We start from the raw sequence: 13,399 nt of genomic DNA on the forward strand, positions 1-13,399 counted from the left end.
CACAAAACCAAGAGTAGAAAATCGTGGTTGGGATTATAGTCTCAAGTGGTCAAATCATCTTAAAATGGTCATTTCTTCATCTTGTTACATTTAAATAAAAATACAACTAGTCTAACAAATTGATTACAACAAATAAACAAATGAAAAAAAAAACGTCTATTAATCTTTTACATCCCATGAATAAATAAATATCAACCAAACACAACACAAATGTCCAAATAGCTTATTTATACATAACATCATATCAAATATAATAACAAACAACTCTTTGTTTTTTCTAAGGTCATTTTTATATAACCAAAATACATGAAATATGGTTATATAGAAAAATAAACAATTTTAAACTACAAGTTGCCAAAGAAGACAAATGTGGACATTTCTTAGCAAAAAGAAATCCATGCTTGTTTTCTAAAAACCAAAGATTATCAAACATGAAAAAATCATTCTAACATATAAAAAACGGCTCTAATACCACTGATGGGTTTTGATACAAAATAAAAGGGTGTTTTTCATAAAGACCGCAACTGAAGCTTTAAAAATAACAATATGATTTCAAAACAAAACCACCAATGATCCAATTATAGAGGTTCGAATGATATTAAAACCAACCATATGGTGTTTTAGAATGACAACCGTTGGAACCTTTGAACCGACATGGTTTTAGGGTGTTAATGAACACAGAAAGATCAAAGAAGATGATATTCTCTACAAGTATCCACGATCAAGAGTAAGGTACTTGGAATGCTAGTTCATTCTTATAATACTTTGTACTTTAAGCCTTTGAGTGCTTAACAAAATAAGCATTAAAGGAAGACACAAAGTAATCACTAAATCTACACATCAAACTTCAAAAGAAAGAGAGTAAAAAAGGGTGAAGAAGTTACGAGTTCATGAAGAGAGAAGAGCACCCAAAAAACTATCTAAAACTCACAAGACACTTCTTTAAATACCCTCGTGCAAAGTAAAGGCTATTCATTAAAATACTCTAAAGTAATGTCTAATAAAAGGAGCATGGGAGACAAGGTATGGAGGTTGACAAACAACCTCCATGTCTCTAAAAAGTTTCAACAATGACATGGTAAGAAGAAAACAAAATGTTTCTTCAAGTTACTTCAAGACACTTCTACAACACCATGTACAACCTTTTTATGCGGCTAGCCTTATCCCATGTCTCTGTGTCTTTCTCGGTCAATCATACCCAAAAATAACGTAAAATTCAATTATGAAATATCGTATTCCTTCCTCGATAAGGTTTATTCGATAAACCATTCTCATTCTTCAACTGCGATTTAGGGTTTGTTTTGGTTGTCGCCTCTATAGCCTTTCAGACCCTATTGTTATTCCACAAGTATCCATTCCAAAGTAACCATCAAGTTGGGAAATCTAAATGCAAAAAGAACGATATCCGTTTATATCGTTGTTTTTTTGATGTCATGAATATCAAGGTAAGATTTTCTTGATATAATTTTTTTTTTAATTTCGAGTTTGAAGTTTAAGACTTTGGCATCGGTTAGACGGTTGAGGTTTCTTTCTCTATATGTATTGGCGCACACACCAAAACCACCTATACTCACCCTTTCTTTCTCTGTCTAGGGCTGTAAATATCCATAAAAGTGTTGAACAAATCCACAATTTATTGATTTCATTTTGCGATTTTGAACTGTAAGAATCATTATACCGGTAATCCCATGTGGCTTCATAGATTTGAATATTTGTTTTTCATTTTTAATAAATGTTTAATGATAGTTTTGTACTGTTTGTTATAGGTTACCAGTAAACCTTTGTAGCTTCCAATCGTTGTGTTAATTGAGTTATTCATCTCCAGTCGGATAAGTATGAGTCATAAGTGATTATTTACATCTCATTCATCCAGTTAGCTTCATGAACAGCTCTCACAAACACCTTCATTAAGTAAGTTCAAGTAATTAAGTATGTGGATGGGCTTTACTATTGATTATCACTTTCAATTTTGAATATATTGATAAACTTACTATGATTCTAATTATTTGTGATAAATAACATCAGATTTGGATAATCGGGTAAGGAGTTTCAAGTCGTTTTTGTGTGTTTTCTTTCTTTGTCTTTCACGTTTTAAAATATTACGACTGACATTTGAGGTAAGAAATGATTTCTATCCCTAAACCTTACTCTTGATATCGATTTCAGGCCCTAAACATCACTGTCGATGCTGATGTTTTATGGACAGGAGATATCATTTGATTTCAAGCAAAAACCTGAACAACGATCTTGATATATGTTTTGGTTTCTTACTCATCGTCATTTTCGATGATTGGCTAGCGATTTTACACATTCGGAAACCATATGTGTTAGTTTTCCTAAGTTTGTAACTTATTAACAGTTGTTATATGTCTCCGTGTTTATCTTTTTATGCCTTTTTTATAATTATTATGTACCCATGTTTATTTTATTATGCCTTTTTTGTAATGATTGAATAATCAGTTGTTATTTTTATAGATGTGGGAGGCCCTTTGATTTTTTAAAAGCAAGAATAAAAAGAGAGCCTACTAGAAGCAAAACCCATTCAGGTAAGTCTTTTGTAAACATACATATCCTATTATTATTCCACTTTGAGATTAGTATAAACTGGGTTGTATGTTCGAGCTAATGGTCTTAGAGTATTTTTGTTGTACCAACAAGTATGCTTAAAGGCTTTTATTATTCAATTTTTTCTGATTCCTATTTATTTAGTTTTACCATAAATTAGGAAAATATTATTACACAAGTGGTTGAAGACACCAACTATGCCAAATCAAGCAAATAAGTTGTTGGGATAACTCTTCAGTTAAGGTACCTTCTGATGGTCAAGTCTTTTTAATATTTTAATTGCTTGTAGTTTATCTTGATTTGGACAAAATCTTCATGAAATACATGTAGTTAAGGGAGAGGGGAGGGTGGATTTCTTGAAATTTATGTATGTGTCCAGTTTATGTTGTAGTTGGTTGATGGTTCTTAGTAGTTGTTATTAGAATACTTAGGGTTGGTTCTTTTTTCTTCAATTAATTCATGTCTACCCTTCTACAGCTTTATGGAGAAAAATCATCACAAAAAGAAGATTTCACTACATCTGAACATGTAAGTACCTACACCCATTTTATCAATTTCGGAATTAGCTATCTTTTCTTTGGTATGTTCTCTTTTAATTTGGCTTTTTCCTACCAATACTTTAGTAATGTGTCTTTGATAATTATGGGTTTTAAGAGGTGTTAATATAGGAGGTAAAGAAATAATTAACCAAGATTTTTTCCAAGATAGTCGGTTATGGATGATATTTGTAAAAGGATAGTCAATAGAACTATGGATTTTTTTTAGAATATCATGATTCATCGGATGGGAAATACCTAATGACATGAAGACTTTTATAAGTCTCAAATGATTTCTCATGTTAACATGTGAGCTATTGATAATCAGTAAATACATCTCAAAAGTTAATCTTATATTGTATAAATATTCTGATTTACTATAGAACTTTGTGCTTGTACATCTCCAATTTTTATACTTGCTTGGATATATTTCTTGATTCGCCTCTTCATATTGTTGGTTTATTTCCAATTAAACTGTATAGTAGGTTCTGAAGAAATTACAAAAAACTCAAATGTTTGCTAATTTCATATACTTGGATTAAAATTTATTTTCTAGTTGTTGTAGATGCTAACTTCTTTTCGGATTACTATATCTGCTTTTGTGATTTAAGTCTATTTAACAGATCTGGGACAAAAGGATGGGATGTCTTTAAATGTGGTTGGTTAACTTTTATAAGTTATATCATGTTTTTAAGCATCTGGCCTTTCCAATATATGTAGAGAAGTTTTTATTCAAGTTGTTGCAATAGTGTTTTCTATAACTTTTGACATGTTCCTGGGAGAAATAATATTAAAAAAATCATAAATTATCTTATTTTCTCTTCTTTATTGTAGCTTCATGTAAATATATTTAACTCTTTGGACCACTTGTTTTTGCATGGTAGGTGATTTCAAAGTTAGTTTGCACCAAAAAGAAACCCTTTTGTGATTTCAAATTATAATGTCTTTTTTGTGTATGTCATTAAAGTATGTTGCCCCTTTTAGTGACTGCTACCTTTAATTTGGTTCAATCATAGGCTACCATCCCTTCTTCAAAACCAGTGACAACAAAAGTTAACCCCAAAATCAGAGCATTTAATGGCTTACAAAGACTGATTATGGTTTCAATCACACTCCAACCAATGTAGGGGTCAAACAAGATTTGGTTTGTGATTAGAGTTTCATATGTGTCCTTTAGTTTAGGGGTAGTCTTTTATGTACTGATTCTATACTTATAATCAAAAAAGGCATTTCGAATAAAATCAGGAACCAATGCAATATTTAGGACTTTGTGCTTTCAAAAGAATAATTTAATGACAGTGAAAATGATTAGATAATAATAAAGCGTCAATATGTTCCTGATAATTTAAATTTGTCAATGTTAACTATATTCGAATTAGCTTCAAATAAATATATATATTTTGGTAGATTTTCATTATTCACTTGCATGTGATAAGAACATAATCCAACTTATTAAGTAAAACAGACACAAGAAAGTTGTACTTAATGGAAGAAACAAATATCGTGTCAAATTGTGTAAAATGATTATTCCTAAATCTAATATATATTTAGATAACACTATTTTTATTTCAGTTTTTTTGAACACTTTATATAAACCATGAATTGGATTTGAGTTAGAATACTATAGGAGTCATGAATTTAAATAGAGAGTTGTATCGGGTGTATTGATTTTATTTATGACCTTTACAAATTAAAATCAACAAAAAAAAATGTTATTTTCGAAATAAAACCACAGCATAATACTTTGAATTCTATAAATGTCAACATAGTTCGAAATTGTTCCGGGTTAACCATCGAGTTTTATTTACGATTGTTTTCTCGGCATTATTTTACAAAAAAACTTTAGCAAGTTATATTTTTATTTTTTTAATAGTTTTTTTACAATTCAATAATAGGAAACACTTAAAATGGTTTTTGAAAAAAAAAACAAATACTTAGCAGTTATATCATAAACAAATAATTCGATAATAGAACCATAAAATATTATTTCGATTTTAAATCACATTACAATGGTTTTTATGGATATAACCTTAGATATTCTTTTTTCTAAAACATGGTTCCACGAAATCATTTTCATATCATTATGCTTTCATTCGTTAATTTGTTAACTTTTTTGCCAAATATTTACTGTTAAACTTTATTAAAATGATTAACAAAAACCCGAAAATTAAAAATACATATATTAAAGATTCTACAAATTCGGCTTACCAATCCTAAAATATGGTTTGCAACCAACAAATGGCAATGTTTGTAGGTTTTTTGGTGACTGATATTTTGAAAACCCATGTTACGATATGTTGCAATTATCTTTAACCATTTGTTGACACTACATTGTGCGAGTACAACAACATCGTCAAAACGAAACTCTTTGACGAAATACAACTAATCATCACCCGAAAACTTTTTTCCAAACATAAACTGTTTTCGAATATGTTTCGCGATGACAATCAATTTCTACCAAGCTCACTGGCAAACAATTTCGAATGTGGATATTTATCTTCCAAGTCGGTTTTTTCGAATGACCAACTTTATGTGGCATTATCCATAAAGATATCATGTGCCAATACAAAAATATTAATGAATCCTAACGAACAATTCAATGACAGTGAAGTTTTTATACATCAAATGTGGTGTATAAAAAAATATTAGACGATTAGTAACGCACAATCAATCATGTGTTCATGTACATTTGTAAATAATCTCAACTTTTTATTTTTAATTCTTATTGATTTCGTTTATACTAACACGGCTCTTGTTGACAATTGTTTAGATGTTGTAAACTAACGCAAAAGAACTAATCACCTCAAAAAACTAATTTCTGAAAAACTATTTGCACCCGTCGCTTGGCGCGAGTAAACAGCTAGTTATAATATATATACATGTATGTTAGGATATAAGAGCTAGTAGATTAGAGCCAAAAGTATAGTCTCTAAGTGCTTAAATGTTATTGTACTTGAGCTATTCATTACGGTTAAGTGAGGGGTTGATGGCAGAACGACGATAGGTCGGGAGCCTATAGACTCGTGCTGACGACGAAATTGAAGGTGTGTCATAAGTCTAGACATTTATATTCTTGGTGGACCAGCGAAATATCGTGAGCCAATTGGTGGATCGGCGAAAGGTCATGAGCTATTGTTTCTCTGCATGTATATGTAGTATTATATATGGTATCTTGGAGAATCACTAAGCTTCGTAATTACCCAGTTGATTACAAATGATTTTAGGTATTTTTCAGATTGAGAAGGACAAGGCATCCTACGAAATATTATCTTTTAAAAATGAAAATTGTGTTACGGAAATTGGGACAATGTCTTTTGATATTGAGACATATATTAGTCATATCATGATATCATGATTTATACAAAATTAATTGTTGGGCCGTATTGCTCTAAAATAACAAATATCATTTCAATTTTTATGCAACTTCCTACATCTTTATCGTAACATATTTACTGGTTTTACGATTTTATGTTGTTGTTGGTATTACTATTGAATTGTGTTTTGAATTCACGTGATAATATGATCGAATTGCTCAAAATTGTGGATGGAAGCTAATATTTCACTACCCATTCCTCCCATAATTGTTCATAGTTGTAACATTTTAGGAGTTAACGCTGTCAAAGTAGAGTTAAACTATCGTTTGAAAACAAACATTGCTTAATTATGCCATTTTGTTGCAAGTCAAAAAGAATAATCACAATTGTCATATGGTCTTTAGCATTTAACGAATGGGCCATTGATATAAAAGTCCTTAAGTTTTTCAAGTTTTTTCGGTTTTGTCCTTGTGACGATTTTTGGTGCGTTAATGTCTGATATTTGGGAAAAATAATGTTTATTTTTGCCCTTTCAGCCATTTGTTACGTGCTACAAGTCACTCTTGCATATAGTAGGTCATCACCACCACAGTCGTAAGGGTGACCTGTTGTAGAAAGTTAAACTTGTTAAAGGGAAAAAATGAATAATTTTTTTTTAAATATTAGGCATTAACGCACCAAAAATCGTCACATTGACAGAACTGACAAAACTTGGAAAACCTAAAGACTTTTACATCAATAGCCCGTGAACGAATGCAAATATTTTATGAAATAGCAAATAGATAATACATATTAAAAGAGTTAAGGACTCTTTAATATGTTTTTAATTGATTATTGGAAGATGCTAGATATGATTTGGTTAGATCTAGACTATGTTTTTCTATTGATTATAGGAAGAGGTTAGATATGACTTGGTTAGATCAAGGTTGTTTCATTCATATCACAGTTAAAAATTTTTGATTTGTCATATAGCTTATAATATACGTATTAGGTCTGATATAAAAGGTTGAGTCTGACACAATCAAGCTTTAATTCAATCAACAACTCTCAAATAACCACTCGAATACTCATACAAATTCTATTTTATCTAAAATGTTTGATTTTCAACATTCACCACCAAATCTAGCCATTATAAAAGGTTAAATAGTCATTCACTTATTTAACTCATACAATGACTCCAAAGAATTGATAAATGTAAACTAGTCTGACTCTAAAGTCGTTTATATATGCTATTAAAAAAAAGGAACTTTTTATCTTTTTATTATTCTTATATGTTTTGCCAAATGGTAATAAATATAAAATTTTAGATGAAAAAATGATTTTTAAAGGTAAGGAAGTTTTCAAAATGTACAAAAAATAACATTGTTTTTATTAGTACACAAAATGTCATTTAACCGACTATTATAGGTAACCATAGGTTAACCGGTTATTAAATGTTCAGAAAATATCATTGTTTTTTTTAAACAAAAAATATTATTAAAATTATTATTTGTACACGGAATACCAACGAACTACATAGGTGTTCAAATAAAACTTTGTGGTAACCGGTGACTTCAAGAAAACGGAAAAATGACTTAAAAGCGTAACCAAGTTTCCAAAATGTTCAAAAATAACAAACTTTTTGTTAAATTCGTTGTGTTTAGATTATATAGAACATAGTCACCGGATATCATGCACCGTTATATCAGCTCACAATAGTTGTGTAATCTCTTTCATTCTCTCACTCGATCGTTCTTACAGTAACATGAGAAATAAGTGGATAATAACTTTATTTAAACGTTCTTGCTTCCCGATCATATTATATGCCTCAAACCTAAAACATATATATGTTATATAGATACTCATATTATACATCAAGGTTAGTCGTTCATTAGTGTTGCGGCACAAGCGAGACACAAAGGATAAACAAGTGTGATGTTATGTCATGAGAATTCCTAAATATAGATGTATAAAGTAGGAGTTGCGTTTAATTTTTCGGGGCCAGTGAGAAATGAATGACCAGGAACACTCAGTCATGTGGCTAATTTGAAGACAATTTGTAGTTAAAGTATAAAGAGAAGAATATGTGTTGGAGCGCTTGAACAACTTGCATTCTAATTGATGGAGTCTTAGTTATGTGTTTTTCTGTGATTGTATTTAGATACAAATTGATTGAGTGATGGAATGAAAAAGAATGCACAACTGGTATGAACTGTACGACGATGAATGATCTCTAATAACCATATTCCACATAATCTGGAAACAACGAAGTTAACAAAAGGTGCTCTGAAAAAACAACAATGGTATTTTTTGAGCATTTTTTAAACTTCAATGATATTTTTTGTACTAGAATGTATACTTCGTTGGTATTCTGTGTACAAATAGTATATTTTAATAATATTTTTATACTAAAAAAACAATGATATTTTTTGAACATTTTATAAACTTTACTACATTTTTAGGTCATTTTTCCATTTATTTATGGTAACCGGTTAATACAAGGTTTTATTTGAACACATGTATACTTCATTGGTATTATGTGTACAAAAAATAGACTTTAATTGTATTTTTTGTTCTAAAAATACAACAATGGTATTTTTTGAATATTTTACGGTTTTAAGTTATTTTCCCTTTTCAGATAGACCAATATATGGGAACATTCACGGGATGGCCTTTTTCTTCTTTTATTTTGAAGTATTTATTAAGGAAATCAAAAGAAATCATTAATCCTTTTCCAAAAGAATTTATTTATTTTTAATGAAAAACACATTTAACTTTATCGTCAAATATAAATCAAAAAACACTAGTTATTAAAGTAACAATGTTTAAGAATATTCAAGAAAATAACAACACATTTAGAAAACTATAAAGTAAGAATATGCCTTCTAAATTAGTACTAATATTGTATCCAGTTTAAGAAAGTAATCTTGTCGCCATTGATTACAAGTTTAAAACTTTGATTAGTGATTACTATCATCATTTATATCAAATAAATATTTAATGTATATTTTAAATTATAAATAACACTTCTTAAAAGAATAATCATTTGTTATCTAGAGTCATTTCTAAATATTATGATAAACCGTCGTTTAGTCTAACAAACAACCTGTATACACTTAATCTCAACAATTGTATATAGATATTATCAAGGATGGCTTAATAGATTAAGCTAAAAAAAACATGGCTTAACATATTTAGACACTAACAGTATACACAAATGCCTTTTTCCCCTCCTAACTCCTCTCATTTTGCAAGTTGCAACCCATGAGTATTATTGAAACTGATATATATTATGAAATTTATTTTGATTTTTTTTTAAAATGAGCAAAATTGTTATTTAGATGATGTTTGATAGTTGTTGATTAAATCATATGTAACCGAGCAATATATAACCTTAAATCCGACCAAATTAGAGGCATATCAAAATTATCAAACAGAATGAATTTGACTGAGTCAGACCCAACAAGCCCTGTAAGAGGCATATCAAACAACTCCTTAGTCTAGAGTTATCAAACAGTATAAATCTGACTGAGTCAGACCCAATAAGAGGCATATCATAGAGCTCCTTAGTCTAGAGTTATCAAACTCTCTGACTGGGTCAAACCATGTAAGAGGCATATCAAACAGCTTAGTCTGTTCATATATTATACAAAAGAGTAAATTACACTAATGGTCCTTATGGTTTGGGGTAATTTGCGTGTTTGGTCCCTAACTTATTTTTTTAACTCAGAAGGTCTCTACTATTTGTTTTTGTCACGCGCTTGCTCCTTACTATTTGTTTTCATTACACACTTGGTCCCTATCTTACCTAAAAATGTTATTATTTAAATAGAGAAAAATGATGGGGTAGGTAAGGTAAGGTGAGGAGATGAGGTTGTGGGCGTATTTATTTAAATAAATTAAAAAATCAAGGACAAAATAGTCTTTTAGGTAAGACAGGGACCAAACGCGTAACAAAAACAAACAACAGGGACCTTCCAAGTTAAAAAAATAAGTTAGGGACCAAACACGTAAATTATCATAAACCATAGGGACCATTCGTGTAATTTACTCTATACAAAAACATCATTACCCATTCACCCACTTACACATTTTTCCCACCATCACAAACAAAAAACACTCTACTAATTTTATTAAGGAATGCGGAAATGTTGAACATCAAACAAGATTCATTTGAATGACAAATCCATTCAGAAACAAATAAAAATGTTTATTATCAATCATTTCAAACAGGACATAATAAAACAGTTTTTTTTTTATAAATTTGAGTCATTTCAAGCTGAATTCATTTAAAAACAAAGAAAATTCCCAACCAACAGCATCGTCAATCACTAGAACTCCAAGTTTTTTTGTGGTTTTATGAACCCTGTAAGAATTTGAGTATGTATTAGCATTTCAGATTATTAAAATAACAAGATTTTTTAAATAAAAAATCCATAAGATATGTGTGAAATGATTCAAATCATGATTTAATGATACATCTTATCTTCAGAGAATAAGATATGTGTGAACTCCAAGATTGATTATTGTGGTAAAACAGAAGTAGCTAAGAGTTTTTTATCTGATTGTGTGAATCTATCATGTAATTCTTACGCCATTTTTTGCTTAAAATTTGTGTTTTGTAAAGTGGTAAACTTTAAGATGATTATACAAATGTATTCCGATGCATGTTTGCCCTATGAAATACTAAATGTGTTGGAGAGATGCCATTCTAAGAGCTTCATTTTCTTATCTTTTCTTCTTTGAAATGGTTTTTTTTCTTCCATTGTTCTTCCACTTTGTTTCTTTTGCTCAAAGTCTCTTTGTTCTTTGAGTATAACTTTTCTTTCATTTTGTTATTTAAGTTCCTTTCTTACACTATAACACAAATTCTTCTAACATTGAACTTCAAATTTTACACATAAAAACAGTCATTAAGTTACAGTATGTTCCCAACATAATTTAGGGAGGGAAATGAAGAGAAACTTACACTAATGGTATATGCTAAAAGAAGGTCTTTAGATTGGGTGTCTAGAGCCATTAAGGTCCTTTAGTTTTTCATTAGGTGTCATTAGGTTTTCCCTAGAGCATAAAATTCAAACTGAACATAGCCCTAGATCCTTCACTAAAACATAATTTTCATCAAATTTTCAGCCAAACCCTCTTCTAATGAACTCAAAAAACCATGGAGAGATTTTTAGCCAACAGAATCTAACGAATTCGTAACCTAAAATTCAAATTGAACAGTGCCCTAGATCGAAAAACCCTAAAATGAAATCTAAATCAACAAACCTAATCATCAGTCAAAACTTTTAGAGATTAGAAATAGAAACGAAAGAACTAACCTCGAAGAACGATGCGATTGGGGTTGGATCTATTAAGCGTTGGCAGTTTTGGGGATAAGAGGGATGGAATTGCCCTGCCCCTGCTTGTTAGATTGTTTCAGTTTCTGCATCTGGATCATCCTTTCCATCACGAGTTCATACTCGCACTTCTCATAAGTGTGGCGCTCGTCCTCGCACTTCCATGGCAGGTAAAACTCGGATTGCCGGCACTTGTTGAGTGGAATGAGCAAGTGTGCGCACTGGTCTCTATAGGCCAAGGGCACCTTCGCTTCCACCATTTCTTGTCGTGTTGCGATCATTGGCTTCGATGATCCTTCTACCTCCATTTGCAGATTGTTGTATGAAGATCGCTCCGAGTCTTTCTTTCCCTAGCGAAGAACAACAACGCCCTGGTGTCTGTTGAACTGTTGATACGAATGGAGCTGCTCCTACTCACGTCCACCTCCCCCAGGCCCCAACTGGAATACTGGATCAGATTCACAGGCCCAAAGTAGTACTAAGCGACCCATCTTGATGAAGGGCTAAAAAAGAAGTATACAGTCTTGGGATAATCAAACAATACCAAATGTTTTTGTAGAATATTGGTAAATGAATTTTTTGCATTTGTCAAAAAAAAAAAATCGAACTATTTTTCAATAAAAAAAAAAAAAAAAAAAGTTACAGCATGTAGTTCATTCAGATTAGCATTTCGAAGTCCATAAATTTCTTACGGTTTATTTTGATAAACTTATCTCAAATACCACCAATGCAACTTATATCAAACATAATTATGTTATTAAAAGTAAGTTTATCCAACCGAATACATAAAAGAAGTTTTTCTATCCTAAGTGATGCATTTGGGTTTCCAACATTAATAATGAATTTGATAAATCAAAATGTCAAAATGTTTAAGCTTATTCTACAATGTCACGTATTAGTCCTTGTGAATTCTCTCATTATTATTGTGGATATTTTCTCATTATTATTGTGGATATTTTCATCATATGCATCGACATATATTTCATATTTCATATCAACGTTATATAAGATATGAATCACTTGCTATAAACTTTTTTCGTTAAAGCATTTTTCTTTTAAAAATTAAATATTTGTCTATCTTTTATTCTTAATTATCCTCCTATCATATGAGATTATGATATATGTACACCACTAATTCTCTCTCTTAATCTCTTATTTTGATTTTAACATTTGTTTTGATCTAGTGAGTAGAGGTTAGACATCGTGAGTGTTCTTATAAAATTTTTCAAACTAAAAAAACCGAGAAATTAAGTAAACTAACCACTTTTGTATTGATTTTTATAAAAAAAAAATAACCAAGTTTTTGTTTTTTGCAAAATAATCATTTTTCTCCGGAATGGATCATTCCGAAGACAATTTTAACCTATTTCGACAGGTTCCGGAATACCCATTACGACCTATTTTGAAAAGATTCGGACTAGTTTGTACAAAATCATATTTTGGATTGTATCTCATCTACACATTTCGAACTAAAAATACAAAGAAGATACAATAATCGATTACGAAGAGTTGGAAGTTTTACGGGTAAGATCTTGACTCTTTCACTTATAGTTGTCTACTTTTAAGATTATTGGTGTAAAATAATTACTCTGAAACACAAAGAACATGTTCTAGACAGTGTTTTAGAAAATGTTATTTAGTGTTAGGACTAATTCAAAACTAG

General features: G+C 30.3%; 1 protein-coding gene and 1 long non-coding RNA gene across 2 annotated transcripts; one reads left to right on the plus strand and one right to left on the minus strand.

Moving 5' to 3' along the window:
* The first annotated feature begins 2,556 nt into the window (after window positions 1-2,556).
* Window positions 2,557-3,929, plus strand: LOC145050854 (uncharacterized). The gene is made up of 3 exons (XR_013683437.1): window positions 2,557-2,808; window positions 3,043-3,093; window positions 3,725-3,929. It is a non-coding gene; the product is annotated as an uncharacterized LOC145050854 (long non-coding RNA).
* A 6,573-nt stretch (window positions 3,930-10,502) lies between these two features.
* On the minus strand, window positions 10,503-12,140 carry LOC145052717 (NADH-ubiquinone oxidoreductase B18 subunit). Its single transcript, XM_079000580.1, has 2 exons — window positions 11,719-12,140; window positions 10,503-10,760 (listed from the first exon to the last, which is right to left on the minus strand). The coding sequence occupies exon 1, from the start codon at window positions 12,042-12,044 to the stop codon at window positions 11,751-11,753; it is 294 nt and encodes a 97-aa protein (XP_078856706.1). The 5' UTR covers window positions 12,045-12,140; the 3' UTR covers window positions 10,503-10,760; window positions 11,719-11,750.
* Between the last annotated feature and the right edge of the window lie 1,259 nt (window positions 12,141-13,399).

This window comes from Lactuca serriola, chromosome 5 (assembly GCF_051521515.1).
Source record: "Lactuca serriola cultivar US96UC23 chromosome 5, Lser_US96UC23_V15, whole genome shotgun sequence".
Lineage (NCBI taxonomy): Eukaryota > Viridiplantae > Streptophyta > Magnoliopsida > Asterales > Asteraceae > Lactuca > Lactuca serriola.